This window comes from Balaenoptera borealis, assembly GCF_965194805.1.
Source record: "Balaenoptera borealis genome assembly, chromosome: 7".
Lineage (NCBI taxonomy): Eukaryota > Metazoa > Chordata > Mammalia > Artiodactyla > Balaenopteridae > Balaenoptera > Balaenoptera borealis.
This window is the reverse complement of record NC_138864.1, coordinates 115497000-115517195: the sequence shown is the minus strand read 5'-3', so window position 1 is coordinate 115517195 and position 20196 is coordinate 115497000. Positions and strand designations below refer to the sequence as shown.

Below are 20196 nucleotides of genomic sequence, written 5' to 3'. Positions count from 1 at the left end.
ATACAGTATTCTAAGCCCAGTCAGGGCACTGTCTCCTGAACAATAAGTGATGTCTTGTGAAGCTGTGGGTCCCAGGAGCACTGCACTCAATACAAGGTATAGGTTTTTGCTAAATAAATAATAGCTGTTATTATTAATTATATATTGAAAAACCTGGATTACATCCCTAGCACTTTTTATTTAAAACATAAAAGAAACTAAGGATTTAAGGGGCAACATGGGACAGCAAAAAGCATGTACTATTGAGTCAGGTGAACTCCTGTGTTTAAATTCGGGCTCCACCAGTTACTAGTTGTGTGGACTGACCAAGCTATTTAACCTACCTCCACTTAAGTTTGTTAACCATAAAAAGGAAATAATACCTACACTTCATACATAAAGTGGTTAAGAATAGTAAATAAAAAACCTATTTGATTAATAAAATGATTGTATACTTTTCAAAAAATAAGCACAGAAAATAACAAAAGAATGAAAAACAAAGGAGGGGGAGGGAACAATAAAACAGAATATAAAAGAAAATGACAGAATAAAGATGAATTATATCATTATCATTATAACAGCAGTAGGTAAGATAAAATTTTAAAGAGAAAATCTTAAAAAATACTCAGATGAGGTCGATAAACAAATTTCCATTTACATGCTGTCTATAAGAGAAAGAGCTAAAATAAGTCAAAAAATAAAAGAATTCAAAAAAAAAAAAAGAGCTAAAATGAAGGTAAATGATGGGAAAAGCTATACCATGCAAAAATAAAGAAAAAGGAGTCTACAGTAAAATCAGACAAAACTGAATTCGAGGTGAAAAGCATTAATAGCACAGAAAGGGTCACCTTCAAATGATAAATATCACAACAGTGATCTAGCCATCAAGAATTTTATGGGCCAACAAACAATAAAGCATAGAAATAAACAAAGCAGAGGACTTCCCTGGTGGCGCAGTGGTTAAGAATCCACCTGCCAATGCAGGGGACACGGGTTCAAGCCCTGGTCCGGGAAGATCCCTCATGTCACGGAGCAACTAAGCCCGTGCGCCACAACTACTGAAACCTGCGTGCCACAACTACTGAAGCCCACGTGCCTAGAGCCCATGCTCTGCAACAAAGAGAAGCCATTGCAACGAGAAGCCCACACACTGCAATAAAGAGTAGACCCCACTCGCCGCAACTAGAGAAAGCCCGTGCGCAGCAACAAAGACTCAATGCAGCCAAAAAAAATTAAATAAATAAAATAAAAATAGCTCATGAGTAAAATAAAAGATAGTTAGAAGTAAATGACAGTGAAAATCTTACCAAAAAAAGTAAAAAGAAAAGAAACAAAGCAAAAACTATGGTAAATACAAGTTATAACCTAAGAAACACTGGCAATGAGATACTTGAGCACAACTCTCTAAGTCCTGAACTAATAAATAAAGTACCTTAAAATAAGTAAAAATGTAAGAGAATTTAATAAGCCACAACCTCAGAAGAAATGCTAAAGAACAAAAACAGAAAAAAGAATAGAACTGATAAACAGAATCCATGAGTCAGTTGTTGGAAAAATTAGATAAATCTCTCGCTTCCCTAATGAGGTATTTAAAATTCAGAAAGAGTTAAGAGAAATAAATACAACATAGAGAATAAATTTAAAATGTGATTTAAATGGTTACTATAACCTTAGAAGAAAGAAACAAGTTGTAGAATAGTCCATACATTATACTTCGACTAACAATTATTTTTAATAACAACATATTTGCAAATGCATGGATTAAAATCCAGAAAAATAAGTAGTTTAATAGTGGTTATCCCTGCTGGGGGTGGGGAATGTCTGATTATGGGGTATCTTTCCCTAAGTATAAAATACAATTTAGGGAGTTCCCTGGTGGTCCAGTGGTTAAGAATCTGCCTTCCAATGCAGGGGATAAGGGTTCGATCCCTGGTCAGGGAACCAAGATCCCACATGCCTCGGGGCCACTAAGCCCGCACCGCAACTAGAGAAGCCCGAGAGCCACAATGAAGACCCAGTGCAGCCAAAAAAAAAAAATTTATATTGAGCGTATAGCTTCTGTAATCAGGAAAAAAAAAAAAAAAAAAAGAGGACTAAAACATGGCATGGGTTCAAACAAACATGCTAAAGTAATAAAAAAAGGGCATTTTAAGCAAGGCTTGAAACATTTTAAGTCAAAATTATATTTCCCTGAGATTAAAGGGAGAAGTGTACTGACATACCTGGATTTGCAGCTAGTTAAATAAAGATTACGTACCCAAGTCAATCGGGAGAGGAATCTACTGTGAAATGCTAAAATCTCAACTCTTAAAAGTTTGTCTAGTGAGAACACAATGTTTGCTTACTAAAGCTGCTGATTAGCTGGTAAGGACTAGCTGGTAAAATGGATTGTAGAATAACTAGTTGTTAACATAGTTGGGACCAAGTTCAAGTACACTTCTGCATTGTTACTATTTGTTCCTACCTTTCTTCTATTTTCTTTACATGACTATGTATGTATTTATGAAACCTATGCAGAAAAATATTTATAAAGTGAGATAATAAAACAACCAACTGTTATCCATGTTGTAACTATATTTAAAAGAAAAAGGCTATGCATAGAGCCAATGCTTAAAAGGAAGTATAGAAAATAAAGTTACTTATAAGTAGTTAGGATTATAGGTTATTATTTTTGCCTGAAAGTAATTATTGTTATGTTTGTGCAGCAAACACAACACAAGAAAATGATCACACTTACTACGCGGAGGTCTTCGATACGTTTTTCAAGAAGGACAGGCAGACCCTCTGGGAGTGTAGGTACCACCTTGGGCATAACTTGAGAGGCATAGGTTGGCTGGGTGGTGTTTCCATTCTCTCCTCCTGACTCAGAGAGGGGGCTACCATTAGAAGCAGCATCCAGTAATCTGTCAAAGTCGAAATCATCTAGCATCTCTAGGGCATTTTCAGCTTCCTGAAATAGTTCATGTTCATTTGTGCTAACAAAAATGGGGAGGTCCGGATCAGCACTATTCAGATTTAAGTCCGAGACATCATTTCCCAATGCCACAGCAGCAGAGGGGGTTTTATTCAGAGAGGAGGTTGAGAAGTTCACTGGGACTTTAGGGTTAGACTCCTTCCTTAACGCATCCTTCTCTTTTTGAAATTTTCTTATCATGGCAGCTAGAGAAAGAGAATCTTTATAACGTTTCTTCTTTTTTTCAGATTTGTGTGAATTTAGAGCCACAACTCTGTGAAGAAAAAAGTGATCAGTTAGGCTATGTATGATTTTAAAGGTTAAAACCCCAAGTAAATAAGCAGGCACAGAATTAAAATAATCATTTGATAGGTGAGGAAGCAAATTTGTTACTAAATTACACTTTTACAATGGCATCTTCATCATCATCTGGATTGTCACTTATGAAAGGCAGATAGGTGAATGGCCATTAGAGTGAAGAAAATGAAAGCAATAACGTCAACAGAAATAAACAAAACTGAATAGAGCTCTGGTTTATTAAGTATACGAAGTTAGGGAATTCCCTGGCGGTCCATTGGTTAGGACTCCTTACTTTCACTGCCAAGGATGCAGGTTCAATCCCTGGTCGTGCGTCTAAGATCCCGCAAGCCCCTCGGCGTGGCCAAAATAAAAAAAATAAAAGAAAATGAAAGTATACGAAGTTAAACTTACTACTCTTTTTGGAATGTTCATTCTTTAGCACATCTATAAAGTAGGCACCTAAAGAATTAACGAAGTAAAGAAATGCACTTTTGCTGAAAACAGAGTTGATTACAACCAGAGAAACCTACATAGTACACCTTCAAACTGGTACCCCAGGTGGTTTGTGCTACAAACTGCCAAAGAAATGCAAAATGTCTGTGTCAATCTGTGAGCCTTCATTCATCACCATGTCTTCTATCCAGACCCTATTTTATCTGCTACTACCTTCTGATCATTTTTCACTTTCCATTCTAGGAACAGCCTTCTGAGGCTTTCGGATAGATCCGTGTAATTTTCAATGACAACTTTCTCCCTATAGGGACTAAGAGGAAAGGGTGGTCTCAGTTTAGCTATCACCTTCTCTAAAAAATCTTTTCTAAATTTTATGGCTTATATGCTTCCACGTGCACTACAGAACCTACAAGGTTATTAGTGCCTTACAGGTAGGCCAGTGTTTCATTTACTGTTATATATCCAAAACCCAGACAGTGTCTGGTACACAGTAAGCACTTAGTAAATATTTGCTGAATGAAATCAGTTACAAATTTGAGAAAATGATAAATTCAATAAAAGGCATTACTTACAGTTTTTGTTCATAAAAAGTTTACTTGTAAATAATGAACATTTAAAACAACCAGTAGTAATATTTTTTTTTCTTAATAATTTCTTAATGACTCAGGGATCACTATAATCTCATGTTTAGGAGGGGATAAATACCTCCCTACATCAACTCTGGGGATACTGAGAGCCCCAAATTCAGATGTACCTTCTCTGCTAAGGAGGGAAGGAAAATCCAGCCTCTCACAAGTTTTTGTCCCTTGACTCTACAAAAAAAGCCATAGAGAAGTAGAGACAAATGGTAGCTTTATGACTGCAAGGTACAAACATTTATTCTTAAAAAAAAAGTCTTTTTTTTTCTTTTCTTTTTCTTTCTTTCTTTTTTTTTCGTGGTTGTGCCTCACGGTTTGCGGGATCTTGGTTCCCCACCAGGGATCAGGAATTTCACCCAGACCCCGGCAGTGAACGTGTTGAGTCCTAACCACTGGACCGCCAGGGAATTCCCTCTTATGACTTAATAAGGCTTTTGAGAAATTCTACTTGGTTTTTTAGAGGCCATATCATTATCTAAAGTCACAAGCGTTAAGAATAGCTAAATAAAATCAATGACTTTTAAAAAATATTAAAACGACCATAAATCGCTTATACAAAGACTACCGCCAATTGTCAATCCCCAGGCATCTAAGCTCAGTTTTAGTACAAAAAAATTAAAATAACATGTTCAATGTTTGTACCATCTTTTCAAACTGGTTCTTGTTGATAAAATGTTGTAATGAGCAAAATACTTAACAAATTTGTAAATGTGATCTAAAACACCTTAATCTCTAAGATGACTTCTACTTATTAATAAATACAATATTATTAAAATATAAGTTAATAGGTCACTGACATTTATAAATACTGTATTAAATTAGACCCAGCTAAGCTGAACTAATTAATGCTAAATATATCTTTCTAAAAGGAGAGTCTGTCATGCTACAACACTAGTTCCCTCATTATGTCTAATTTCACATACCCCAGTTGTTTCGGTACTTTTTTCCTTGGCTTCTTCTCCTTTTCCCCTTCCTCTTTCCGCTTCCGCTTCTTCATCTCAATATCATCTTCTTTCATTTTGGGAATCTACAAAATGATTAAATGCATAACTTACCTAAGTATTACTGCTTTACTCTCTGATGTTATCAATCCAGCACCAGGGCAAGTGGTTTTTCTCAAATTTGGTTTTTCTCAAATTTCACAGTGCATTAGAATTGCTTGTTAAATATGCAGATTCCCTGGGTCCATGAGAACTCCCAGTTCAGTTAAAGGTTTGGTAGAGCCTTTTAATCTGCATTTTTAACAAACATTTTAGTGATTCTGGTACAAATATGTCTTTGGCTCACACTTCAAGGAACGCTTATCTAAGGACATTCTATTCATTTCCCAAATACAATATATATATATTCTATAAAATTTGCTTTACATCTTAGGAAGAGTAACAGCTATTAACAGTCATTTCCATATCAAGTCTTAACGTATCCTAGAACCTCAACCTTATCCAGAAACAGATTATCAGACTAGATATGGAGAGAGAAGTTTTAAAAGAAAGTATTAGAATTATATTAGAATTATAATAGAATTATAATAGAATTTTATGATATAAAAATAAATTTCCCCATATCTATATAATTTTACTTTTAAGCATGTAATTAACTATAAATGCATTAAACAATGGTTAGCATTTTACTTTTCCTTATATTCACAGCTGTAAAGTACAAGTAAAAATCAAAAAATATATCCTTTTAATTGAATGCTCTTATTACTGTTGCAATGTTGGATAAACTCACTTTGGGTGGCTTGTGCTTTTGGTTGTCTGTAATATCTTCTTCTTCAGTATCTGAAGCTTGGCGAAACTGGAGAGTGCCAGTGTTGATATAAAAGCCTCCATATTTTGTTGTTAGAGAAGCAGGAACTAATTCGTCATACTAGATTTAAAAAAAAGGCTTCAGATATATCTTATTATCTTTAATTCTATAAATATGTCAAAGAAATTCAATCACCATGTCAGAATCTTCCTTAAACCTTAACTGCAAAACTAACTGCAATGAGGATGTTTGTGAATAAATAAAGAGAAAGTTACTATCTGGAACAGAAATGAGCTCTGATCATTCAATATTTAAGAAATGAACTTCTGGAATACTGAAGCAGATTCTAAATATATCATATGCTGAGAAAAATTTAAGGATCACTGCTATTCTTAATGACAAATGATTCTGATGAGAAACTGAAACAAGTTAAAACAAATGACTGAATGTCCAGGCAACAAATGAACTTCATTTCTTACCATATTGGTATATAATTTTATTCATAAAGAGATTATAAAAAATAAAAGGTTATTTCTTCGGCCTTAGCTCTAAGCTTTTAAGTAGGGAATATTTTTTAAACATATAAAAGAAAAATAGCATATATATATGTTTTAAAGGGAAGTAGAAAAAGAACTGCCCTGTTCGGTAAGCATACACCGAGGGCCCATAATGAGCCAGGCACTTTGCTTCGAAAAAGAGACTCAAATTGCCTAAATCAGTCTGAATGTTCTCTAAGCCTGGATTTTAAGGTTTATCATTATCTCACCTGATGAAGATGAAGAAAAGCAATCATTAAATGGAAGGCCAGTCTTAACTAAACGAAGATGTTCATGGCAGAAGAGAAAAAAAGGAACTACTTATCTAACAAAAGCAAGATACCTGCTACCTGGGTTCCCCAGAACTCTACTTAAGGGTTTTCTTCATATTACATAATTAGTCTTTAAGAAAGTCATATTTGTAAGGAAAATTCTTTGCCATAGGCAAAAAATATACAGAACATGTTAGTTACTCTAAAAATATTAAGGCTAAGTACAAAAGTTGTGATTTTAACCTGTATCATTTTAAATTACGTGGAAAATGGAAAAAGAAAGAATGTACATTTAATCATATTGAATCAAAAAGGAATGAAGTTAGAAAAAGAAAAAGAAAAAAGGAATGAACTGCTTTCTTGTTGCTCCACTTGAGGGGCTACTACTGTACAAAGACCTACAGGCAAGACCTTCAGAAAGGGCCCCGTACTATCTGCGAGTAAATGAGCGATGTGAGGAGTAAAGGATGAAAAGTGAAAAGGCTCTGTAGTCATTATTTTGAAAATGTGTAATTTTGATAAGATAAATACACCTGTACTTTCTGCTTACATATACTTGTATACTGCTTTATAATTTTCAATGCTTCTTCATATAAATTATTTCACTTGATGGCCTCCTGATACCCTTTTGAGGCAAGGAAAGTAAATATTCCCATTTTATAAGTGAAAACCAAACTCAGAGAGGTTAAGAACCTTGCCAGAGTACTTTTATTAGTTTATGGCAGAGTCACTGACTGCTTCCCAGCCCATCCACTGTACCAAGCAGCATCTCATGTGGAAAACACACTCAACACCAGGTTCCCAGGCAATGTGGATGTGTTCAATGTCTGTCTTCTTCTGCAGTATTCTGCTGAGCTTTCCCTATCAGGACACTTTTCAGGAGAACAAACTCTTTATGCATATTTGATTTAGCCTTTTTTTTTTTTTTTTTTTTTCCAAATTTAACTGGGTGGACTGTAGTTTTATTCGCTAAATCTGGCAACCACACTAAAGTGACACAACCAGTAAGTGACAGAGCAAGGATTAATACACAGCCTCCACTGCACTGTGAATTATAAATGTGCCAAGCATTTTTTTGGTAAGGTACAGGAAATATTCTGTTTTTTTTTGTTTGTTTGCTTTTATTGAGGTAATATTGGTTTATAACCTTACATAAGTTTCACATGTACATTATATTTCTACCTCTGTATCATTTAGCCTTTTAAGTACAATGTATTAAGAGGCAATGGATCACTGAACTTGAGAATCAGATTTACTAGATCCTTTGCCAACAACTAGCTATTGTGACCCAGAGTAAATCACTTAACATCAATACTTCAGGGTTGTAAAACAGGAACAATATTACTTACTTCACAAAGTTCTAGTGAAATTTAAAAGAGATAACCTAAATAAAAGCATTACTCATGTCTGGTATTATTATTATTTCTCAATAACAAAAACATTTTCTTTTGGTCTTTTAAAAATTTGGCAGCATAAGTGTTAGACTAAAAATAATCTTCAAAAGCATTTATTTTCAGATATTATAGTAGTGAGTAGTATACAATTCTGAAAGTTAATTAGAACCAGATTATTATCACTCTCTATCGAATAATATATGAACAGTGAAAGCCTACTGGTGGGAATTCCCTGGAGGTCCAGTGGTTAGGACTCCGCGCTTTCACTGCTGAGGGCCCAAGTTCAATCCCTGGTCGGGGAACTAAGATCCCACAAGGCGCGTGGCACAGCAAAAAAAAAAAAAAAAGCCAACTGGCAATACAATCATTTAAAAAAACAGAGAATCATTTGGTTGGCTCGTAAGTGTTTTATGTCTGAATTATTGAATTATAATGAGAACCAAATAATCTATTAAGGACAATGATACAAAATTATTTTGCAAGTCAATAAACAACCTGTGCTTTAGTTCAATTTCCTCGTATAAAACAGGGACCTAACTTGTCCTATAAATGTCAGTAATTGTATAACTTATATAACTTATACCTATAAAATTTATCCTTATTTATTAGAGCAGTGGCTTTCAAATTTTCTTCACCACAACCCAAGTGGAAAATATACTACACATCAAAAGCCAGTGCATGGTACAAACACACAAACATAATAAAAATCACATAATGTACCAGTGGTTTCCTGTTAACAGCTCCTATTCTATTCTATTTTATTCTCTTTAAAAATGCTGGCCACAGTCTCTAAACTGATACACAGGTCCAATTATGGGTTATAAAAATCTGTTTGAAAAACACTTTATTCAAATATTTGGAATGCTACAAAGGAAAATATTAAAAATGCTATTTATGAAAGGCTACATACTATATGATTCCAACTATATGACATTCTGGAAAAGGCAAAACTATGGAGACAATAAAAAGATTAGTGGCTGCAGGTGTTAGGGAGGGATGAATAGGCAGAGCACATATTTTTTTAGGGCTGTGAAACTATCCTGTGTGACAGTATAATGGTGGGTACATGTCATTACACATTTGGTAAAACCCATAGAATGTACAACACTAAGAGTAAATCCTAAGGTAAACTATGGACTTTGGGTGATGATGCGTCAATGTAGGTTCTTCGACTGTAACTAGTATACCACTCTGGTGGGGGAACGCTGGTAATGGAAGCTGTGTTGTGAGGGCAGGGAGTATATGGGAAATTTCTGCACCTTCCATTCAATTTTGCTGTGAACCTAAAACTGCTCTAAAAAAATTAAGTTTACTAATTTTTTAAAAATATTTATTTATTTATTTATTTGACTGTGCAGGGTCTTAGTTGCGGCATGTGGGATCTTTTCTTTTTTTTAGTTTGGCATGCGGGATCCCTAGTTCCCTGACCAGGGATTGAATACAGGCACCCTGCATTGGGAGCCCAGAGTCTTAACCACTGGATCACCAGGAAGTCCCAAGTTTATTAATTTTTAAAAAATTCTATTTATGTAAGCCTGAGTACATGGAATGTCCATTTATATATGGCTGAGTTCCCTCTTGGGTTACTTAGAATTCAAAAATCTACTTTACATATAATGTTAACACCAGTACCAATGCTTTAAACTTGCATTATGCTTTTCAGCATGTCATTATCTTGAGTCTCAGAGTACAAATTCTGCTGGGCAAGCCAGTCATAACAGAGAAAACTGGGTGACGCTAAAATAAAAGACTTGCTCCTGGTCCACAGTGAATTAGAAACCAAGTGAGGTCTAGAATCTAGGACTTTTGACTTGAATGCCAAATCAAGGTCAAGACTGCTGAAAACATTCCATGCCCTAACCTACAAAAAGGCTGACAACATTTTTGGTAACAGGAAATCCTCTCTACTCCAAAGGCACTGTCAACATTTTATTTCTATAGACTAGGCCTGTAAACCAGTTTATCTCAGGACACCAAAATAACACAGGAGTATGACAGGGTGTCCCATACGCCTCACGCTGGAAGTCCTGCCTGTCACTCTCCTACCCCTGTATGCCTTGTCATCATCTACACAACCAAGCACTGCAGTAACAGGAAAAAGAGGCACTAATTTGTGGGTAGTATAACAGCGACCTTAGTGTCACTTTCTGTATATCCTAAGTAATCACTGAACACTGCAGAGGATATAATCCAGGGATTATACACTGAGAAGAATGTAAGAACATGTACCTTACCGACCCACCTAACAAGACATGCCTTTACTTATTTGCTGTGTGATCAATGGACTGCTGTAGTCCTGAAATGCTCTCCTGAATTCCTCTTCCTTTTATAAGAGAAAGAGGATTCCAGTGCACAAGCTGTAGGGCTTGATCAAAACAGACAGTGGTAAGGCCTGGCATTCAATTATTGCCACTGTAGTAAGGTTTGGCAGCAATAAAAATATTAAGTACATTTTAAAGACATCTGCCAGATTAACTTCAACCCAAGAGCTCCAGTCTTCAAGATCACGTGGTTCTTATCTGGAAGTCATTTCAAAATATACCTGCTCAAGTTTGGGAATATCAATAAAAATTCAAGATGTAAATAACCTTTGATCAATAAATCCCACTGCTAGAAATTTATCCTACACATATATTTGTACTCTGTAATTACCTTCATACATACTCAAGTACAAAAAGAGAAATGTATACAGATGCTCAACTATTTGTAAGCGCATAAAACTGGAAACAATTTAGATGTATATTGAAAGGGGATTAGTTAGTAAAAACACTTGCTGAAACATTCACTTTTTCCTTGAATTCTACTATCCAAGTAAAGAATTGCTGCTATATTAAAGATACATTACTCACAGCCTCTGAATTATCAATAAATGGATCTGTCTCATCATAGCCAAAGCCTATATCGATTAAATCTTGTAGCCGATCCTTCCGGTGTTTACGGGGCTTCCCACCCTGTGAAGAACAGATATGTTAGACTGATTCAGTACTCATGCTGTTTCCATAAAATTAAAAAACACCTGTTAGAAAATAAACAAATCGGACCTAATGAAACTTAACATCTTTGGCACAGCAAAGGAAACCGTAAACAAGACGAAAAGACAATCTTCAGAATGGGAGAAAATATTTGCAAATGAAGCAAATGACAAAGGATCAATCTCCAAAATTTACAAGCAGCTCGTGAAGCTCAATATCAAAAAAACAAACAACCCAATCCAAAAATGGGCAGAAGACCTAAACAGACATTTCTCCAAAGAAGATACACAGATTGCCAACAAACACATGAAAGGATGCTCAACATCACTAATCATTAGAGAAATGCAAATCAAAACTACAGTGAGGTATCACCTCACACCAGTCAGAATGGCCATCATCAAAAAATCTACAAACAATAAATGCTGGAGAGGGTGTGGAGAAAAGGGAACCCTCTTGCACTGTTGGTGGGAATGTAAACTGATACAGCCACTATGGAGAACAGTATGGAGGTTCCTCAAAAAACTAAAAATAGAACTACCATATGACCCAGCAATCCCACTACTAGGCATATACCCTGAGAAAACCATAATTCAACAAGAGTCATGTACCACAATGTTCATTGCAGCACTATTTACAATAGCCAGGACATGGAAGCAACCTAAGTGTCCATCGACAGAGGAGTGGATAAAGAAGATGTGGCACATATATACAACGGAATATTACTCAGCCATAAAAAGAAATGAAATTGAACTATTTGTAGTGAGGTGGATGGACCTAGAGCCTGTCATACAGAGTGAAGTAAGTCAGAAAGAGAAAAACAAACACCATATGCTAACACTTATATATGGAATCTAAAAAAAAAAAAATGGTTCTGAAGAACCTAGGGGTAGGACAGGAATAAAGACACAGACCTAGAGAACGGACTTGAGGACACAGGGAGGGGGAAGGGTAAGCTGGGATGAAGTGAGAGAGTGGCATGGGCATATATACACTACCAAGTGTAAAACAGATAGCTAGTGGGAAGCAGCTGCACAGCACAGGGAGATCAGCTCGGTGCTTTCCACCTAGAGGGGTGGGATAGGGAGGGTGGGAGGGAGATGCAAGAGGGAGGTGGTGATATGGGGATATATGTATACGTATAGCTGATTCACTTTGTTATACAGCAGAAACTAACACAATGTTGTAAAGCAATTATACTCCAATAAAGATGTTAAAAATAAATAAATAAATAAAACTAAGAACAACAACAAAAAACCTGTTAGAAGAATTTCTAAATGATTTCTGTAGATTAATTCCCCTCAGGAGGTTGAATTTAAGTTCCCTCACACCTTGAATGTAAGTTGTACCTAGGGACTTACTCCCAAAGAGTACAGTATGACAAGGAGGAGACAAAGTAACTTTACAGTGAAAAACCTAACATTACTCAGCCCGGAGATCAAGGTCGACATCAACAGTGATACGTCATGTTGATAGCATTACCCTTGACATGATGAGACACAAATGGCACTTTACCTTTGTGGTCTTCCTCTCAAAAGCCTATAACCTCAGCTGTAGGCTAACCATATCTTAGCTGTAGGCTAAGATAAACATCATGACAAACTAAACCACAAGAAAAACACCAAACTAAACTGAGGGACATTCTACAAATAACTGACCAGTATTCCTCAAAGCTGTCAAGATTATCAAAAACAAAAATCTGAAAAACTGGCATAGTCTAGATAAGCCTAAGGAGACATAATAACTAAATGTCATCTGGTATCCTGGTTGGGATCCGGGGACTAAAAAAGGACATTAGGGGAAAAATAGTAAAATTTGAATAAAACACAGCGTTAATTAACAGTAATGTACCAATGTTGGTTTGTTAGTTGTAACAAATCTACTCTACAAATATGAGATGTTACAGGGGAAAGTGGATGAGAACTATATGGAAACTCTTTGTATTTTCTTTGCAAATTTTCTGTAAATCCAAACTATTCTTAAAATTATTTTTTTAATGTCCTAGATTTATTTATACACATAGACATACAAGAAAATAAAAAATGAACGCATGCAAAAACTGGTGAAATCTGCATGACTTTCCTTTGGTTTCAATTCCCATAGTGCATGTCTCTCAATGCAAAGTGTCACTGATTCTAATTGGTGAAAGATGGCTGAGTTTTGTGCAACATGGCTCTTAAATGAAAGCAAATTGTTTCATCTTATTTCCACGTAAAGAAATGATCTTTGGGCTTCCCTGGTGGCGCAGTGGTTGAGAGTCTGCCTGCTAATGCAGGGGACACGGGTTCGAGCCCTGGTCTGGGAAGATCCCACATGCCGCGGAGCAACTGGGCCCATGAGCCACAGCTACTGAGCCTGCGCATCTGGAGCCCGTGCTCCGCAACAAGGGAGGCCGCGATTGTGGGAGGCCCGCGCACCACGATGAAGAGTGGACCCCGCTCGCCACAACTGGAGAGGGCCCTCGCACAGAAACGGAGACCCAACACAAGCAAAAAATAAAAATAAATAAATAAAATAAAAATTAATAAAAAAAAAACAAACAAAAACAAATGATCTTTTCCAGTGTTCACGTGACAAAAACAAATATGATGGACTTACTGAGAAAAGTCTCCAACATGGTACCATTTACTTTCTAACTAATTTGTAAAGGTAATTCTGACTAAATGCTATATTTGTATTGCATACTGATGTTAAAAAACCTAATCCCCATAACTATGAGTCCAGTGTATGTTTTTCAATGAAAAAACTTTTACTATACCATCACCACCAAGAGGGTCATTTCGGTGTGAGATAAGTAACGGCTCTCATGTTTTTAGATTTTACAAGTTCCGAAAACAATTTTGGAGACCAACACAGGGTGGCAACCCTTTTATTTTGCTAAACAAGACCACTGAAGGCATAATCTCAGAATAAGAACAATTCTTCTCAGGAGACACCAACTGGCAACTTAAACATACCTACACACACATACACACATGCGCGCACACACACACAAAACGTATGTATATGCTTAAATGCAACACATAAATAAAGTGTCCTTGTTTTTTCCATATGCTAGGTCTGCAAGCTGGAACTCTTACACTAGGTTACAGAATTACAGTGAGAGTAAGAAGTAAGGAAAGGAAAAAGATATTTCTATGTTAGAAGTTATTCTACCAAGAAAAAGTAACACACAAGCAGTTAAACACACGAGGGAATGTTTCGCCCAAAAAGGAGAGAGAGAGTTCTAATAATATAAAAATCCACAGACAAAAACTAATGAGGGGGGCTTCCCTGGTGGCGCAGTGGTTGAGAATCTGCCTGCCAATGCAGGGGACACGGGTTCAAGCCCTGGTATGGGAAGATCCCACATGCCGCGGAGCAACTAGGCCCGTGAGCCACAATTACTGAGCCTGCGCGTCTGGAGCCTGTGCTCCGCAACAAGAGAGGCCACGATAGTGAGAGGCCCACGCACCGTGATGAAGAGTGGCCCCCACTTGCCGCAATTAGAGAAAGCCCTCGCACAGAAACGAAGACCCAACACAGCCATAAATAAATAAATAAATAAAATTTAAAAACAAACAAACAAACAAACTAATGAGGAGGACTACCCTGTCACATATTAAATATATGTAAAGTTATAGGAGTTAAAATAGATATGACAGGAATACAAGAATGAATTTAATATGAAAGAGGCAACATTACAGCTCAATGGAGAGCAATTAATAAATAAATGGAATTAAAGTAAGACACCAATTTCATCTATCAAATTATAAACTTTTAAAATTCTGGCAAGATGGAGAAGAAACAGGACTGCTCAAACACTGCTGATAAGAGTATACCAATAAAACTCTTGGAAAGCGATCTGAAAGCATCTGCCAAGAAATTCTGCCATACACTTACATTTTCTTCTTTTGTCTCTACTATGTTTTCCAAAATTTCTATGAAGTATTAATGCCAAAATGGAAATATACTAAAATTAGTTTTAAAACTCTTCATCATATTTGACTCAATAATCCTACTAAGTTACATATCTTATTTTGAACTACTACTTAGATTCAAAAGTAACTGTTAAAAATGTATGCTATAGGGACTTCCATGGTGGTCCGGTGGTTAAGTCTCCATGCTCCCAATGCAGGGGGCCTGGGTTTGATCCCTGGTCAGGGAACTAGATCCCGCATGCCACAACTAAGAGCCCGCATGCTGCAACTAAAAGATCCTGCATGCCACAACTAACACCCAGCCAAATAAATTAAAAAAAAAAAAAATGTATGCTGTAGAAAGCAATATGTGTAATCTACAGATTCAACACAATCCTTATCAAATTAGAACAAAAAATTTTACAATTTGTATGGAAGCACAAAAGACCCCAAATAGCCAAAGCAATCTTGAGAAAAACGGAGCTGGAGGAATCAGGCTCCTTGACTTCAGACTATACTACAAAGCTGCAGTCATAAAAACAGGATGGTACTGGCACAAAAACATAAATAAAGATCAATGGAACAGGACAGAAAGTCCAGAGATAAACCCATGCACCTATGGTCACCTAATCTATGACAAAGGAGGCAAGAATACACAATGGAGAAAAGACAGTATTTTCAATAAATGGTACTGGGAAAACTGGACAGCTACATGCAAAAGAATGAAATTAGAACATTTTCTAATACAACACACAAAAATAAACTCAAAATGGATTAAAGACCCAAATATAAGACTGGATACTATAAAACTCTCAGAGGAAAACACAGGCAGAACACTCTCTGACATAAATCTCAGCAAAAACTTTTTGATCCACCTCCTAATGAAAATAAAAACAAAAATAAACAAATGGGACCTAACTAAACTTAAAAGCTTTTGCACAGCAAAGGAAACCATAAACAAGATGAAACGACAACCCTCAGAATGGGAGAAAATATTTGCAAATGAAGCAACTGACAAAGGATTAATCTCCAAAATATACAAACAGCTCATGCAGCTCAATATCAAAAAAAACAAACAACCCAATCAAAAAATTGGCAGAAGATCTAAATATTTCTCCAAAGAAGACATACAGATGGCCAAGAGGCACATGAAAAGATGCTCAACATCACTAATTATCAGAGAAATGCAAATCAAAACTACAATGAGGCATCACTTCACAGCAGTCAGAATGGCCATCATCAAAAAATCTACAAACAATAAATGCTGGAGAGGGTGTGGAGAAAAGGGAACCCTCCTACACTGTTGGTGGGAATGTAAATTGGTAGAGCCACTACGGAGAACAGTATGGAGGTTCCTTAAAAAACTAAAAATAGAGCTACAATATGATCCAGCAATCCCACTCCTGGGCATATATCCGGAGAAAACCATAATCTGAAAAGATACACGCACCCCAATGTTCACTGCAGCACTATTTACAATAGCCAGGACATGGAAGCAACCTAAATGTCCACTGACAGAGGAATGGATAAAGAAGATGTGGTACATATATACAGTGGAATATTACTCAGCCATAAAAAAGAACAAAATAATGCCATTTGCAGTGACATGGGTGTACCTAGAGAGTGTCATGCTGAGTGAAGTTAGACAGAGAAAGACAAATATCATATGATATCACTTATATTTGGAATCTAAGAAAATGGTACAAATGAACCTATTTACAGAACAGAAATAGAGTCACAGATGTAGAAACAAACTTATGGTTATCAAGGGGGAAAAGTAGAGGGGAGGGATAAATTGGGAGACTGGGATTGACATATACAAACTATTATGTATAAAATAGATAACTAATAAGAACCTACTGTGTAATACAGGGAACTCTACTCAATAGTCTGTAATGACCTATATGGGAACAGAATCTAAAAGAGTGACAACAAAGACCCAACGTGGCCAAAAATAAATAAATAAATAAATTTATTAAAAGAGTGAATATATGTATAACTGATTCGCTTTGCTGTACAGCAGAAACTAACACAACACTGTAAATCAACTATACTCCAATAAAAAGTAATTAAAAAAAAAAAAGAAAGCAATATGTTAGATCAGGGGTCCCCAACCTCCAGGCCACGGACCAGTAACAGGCCATGGCCTGTTAGGAACTGGGCCACACAGAACGAGGTGAGCAGTGGGTGAGCAAGTGAAATTTCATCTGCTGCTCACCATCGCTCATGTTAACACCTGAACCAACCCCACCCCCGTGTGTCTGTGGAAAAACAGCAGTCCCTGGTGCCAGAAAGGTTGGGGAACGCTGTGTTAGATGTCAGAAGGAACTTAGATTTAAATATGAAGTCTTTGCCCTAAAGGAAGTTAAAAGAAGATAATCTGCTCAACAAATTAACTGAGCACCTACCAAGTGCCAGCCTTCATGGATTTTATATTGATAGTATTGTGGAGAAGAGAAAGATTAAATAATTATAGTAGTAATAAATGGTAAAAAGGGAATTATAGGTGGTACTGGATTTTTTAACAGAAGACCTAATCAAGGCTTTCCTGAGATATTTATGCCCAGACAAGGATGAGTGGAAGTAATCACTTGTGGAAGCCACAGAAAGTATTGGAACTGGGAAGTAGCCTGGTAAGATTAGTGCTTTAACAAAATCACTCTGGCCATTGTGGTGGGGAATGAACACAGTTGGGGAGATGAGTTAGGAAAGAAAAAAATGCAGATTTGCAAGAAAGTCACAAGTTACTGGGGGCATAAAACATATATTTAAGTACCAATCATGATAATGATGATGATAGCCACCATCCACTGAGCGCTAACTTTGCATTAGCACCTATTCTAAGTACAACCATATATTATCTCCCATTTAACAAATGGGAAAAACTAAACCTTGGAAAAAACAAATAACTTGTCTAAGCTCAGAGAGAAAGTAACAGAGCCAATTTTCAAACTCATGACCATCTGACTCCAAAGTATCATTCTATTAAAAGTTCTGTAGGAGAAGTGATAGAACTTCTGGGGTCATTTTTCCACTCGGAGACACATAAAACTCAATACCAAAACTCAAACCAGTGTTCCTGCTGTCAATCATCTCCAAATTAGCTTCCCCCACTTGACATTTCCATTTTATTAACTCTATTTTTCTGCCTTAAAACTTCAGTATTAACTAAAATTACAAAGGTTGATGACAGCAAGTATTAACAAGGATGTGGAACAATTCAAACTCTCCTACATGCTGGTGCAAAATGATACACCCACTTTGGAAAACAATTTGGCAGTTTCTTATAAAGTTAAACACACACTTATCATATGACCTAACAATCCCTCTCTTAATATTTCCTCAAGAGAAATGAAGACATATGTTCACACACACACTAGTGTTCCAATGTTAGAGCAGCTTTACTCTTATCACACACAAACTGGAAACCACCCAGTGCCCATCACCCAGTAAGTGGATACACAGACTGTGGTACATCCATACGCTATGCAGCAATAAAAAGGAAGGAACCACTGATAACATGCAAAACATGGATGCACTTCGAAAGCATTATAATCAGTGAAAGAAGCCATGTACAAAAGACTGTAAGACTCCATTTATAGGAAACTCTAGAAAAAGAAAAAACAAAACCCAAAAATCTACAGAAACAGGAAGTAGATCAGAGGTTGCCAGGAGCCAGGGCTGGAGGGGAGAGGATTATCTGTAGAGAGATAAAAGGGAACTTTCTGGGGTGATGAAATTTTTCTATATCATAATTGTGGTAGTGGGTACAGGACTGTGTATATTTACCAAAATACACCAAATTGTATACTTGAATGAACTGTATTTATTTATACTTCAATAATGATGATTTTTAAAAACGCTTATTATTTCTACTTCAACTCTCTCTCCCCACAAACCTTTGTTCATATGATTATTCACATCGACAGCTTCCTCTCTATTCTAACTGCTGTTGCTTATAATCCTGGTCATTGTTTTCAACTTAAATGTAATGAATGCCTTAATTAGCTTCTCCTTCCTCATACTGATTCTCAATTCATCCTGCCTAATATCATCTAATATTTCTGTGATTCCCTTGCTCAAAATGCTTCAGAAGCATCCTACCTATTACAAAATACATCCAAAACCCTTAATAAGGCAGTAATTAAATGCCTTCTACATGTTGGCTCAAACCACCTTTCCAACTTTTTTCTTCGGATTTTCTGACTTGAACACTTCAATCCATTCAGTTTATAGATCCACTCTCCTCCCAAACACACTTGCTTATCTTTCCTCATGCTTCCCCCTTACTGGGAATAATCTCTTATTCCTCTCTGAATTCTCCCACCCTTTACTGCTCAGCCCAAGTTTTTGGGGTTTTTTTTGAAATAAATAAATTCATTCATTCATTCATTCATTCATTTATTTATTTATTTATTTATTTATGGCTGTGTTGGGTCTTCGTTGCTGCGCACGGGCTTTCTCTAGTTGCGGCGTGCAGGGGCTACTCTTTGATGCGGTGCGCGGGCTTCTCATTGCAGTGGCTTCTCTTGTTGGGGAGCACGGGTTCTAGGTGGGTAGGCTTCAGTAGTTGTGGCACACGGGCTCAGTAGTTGTGGCTCATGGGCTCTAGAGCGCAGGCTCAGTAATTGTGGCGCACAGGCTTAGTTGCTCCATGGCTTATGGGATCTTCGCAGACCAGGGCTCGAACACGTGTCCCCTGCATTGGCAGGCGGATTCTTAACCACTGCGCCACCAAGAAAGTCCCTCAGCCCAAGTTTCAAACCTTTTCTCCTAGATGTTTTCTACTCAAAATCACAATGATCTTTTTCTGCTCTCCTAACGTATTTTTTGTCTAGGCACAACTAGCTGCCTAAAAAAGATTTACCTAGGGAAAACTAGAAAAACAAATAGGTTCTGTTTTAATGAGCCTAACAAGACATATGCAGAAGTCCAAATAACTTACACGTAAGTAGACAGATTTAGGAACATTTAAGTCTAGTCAAGGCTACCAGTAGTTACCACAGGAAAAGATAGCAGTTATTAATAGTTCTGAGTCCATATCTAATATATGC

The 20196-nt window shown here is 36.6% G+C and overlaps 1 protein-coding gene across 7 annotated transcripts in view; it reads right to left on the bottom strand.

The window, feature by feature from the left end:
• UBN2 (ubinuclein 2) overlaps positions 1-20196 on the bottom strand; it is a 77711-nt gene that overhangs the window by 40317 nt on the left and 17198 nt on the right. For 5 of the 7 annotated variants that reach the window (XR_014246988.1, XM_082400257.1, XM_082400261.1 and 2 more), the window contains exons 3-6: positions 11124-11225; positions 6055-6192; positions 5247-5350; positions 2717-3206 (exon numbers count right to left, since the gene is read on the bottom strand). Coding sequence is in view for 6 of the 7 variants with exons in the window: in XM_082400257.1 (XP_082256383.1) it covers positions 2717-3206; positions 5247-5350; positions 6055-6192; positions 11124-11225 (834 nt within the window). In the remaining variant the exon portion in view is untranslated. The remainder of the gene's footprint in view (positions 1-2716; positions 3207-5246; positions 5351-6054; positions 6193-11123; positions 11226-20196) is intronic. The other 2 variants (XM_082400259.1, XM_082400260.1) reach the window with 1 other exon arrangement.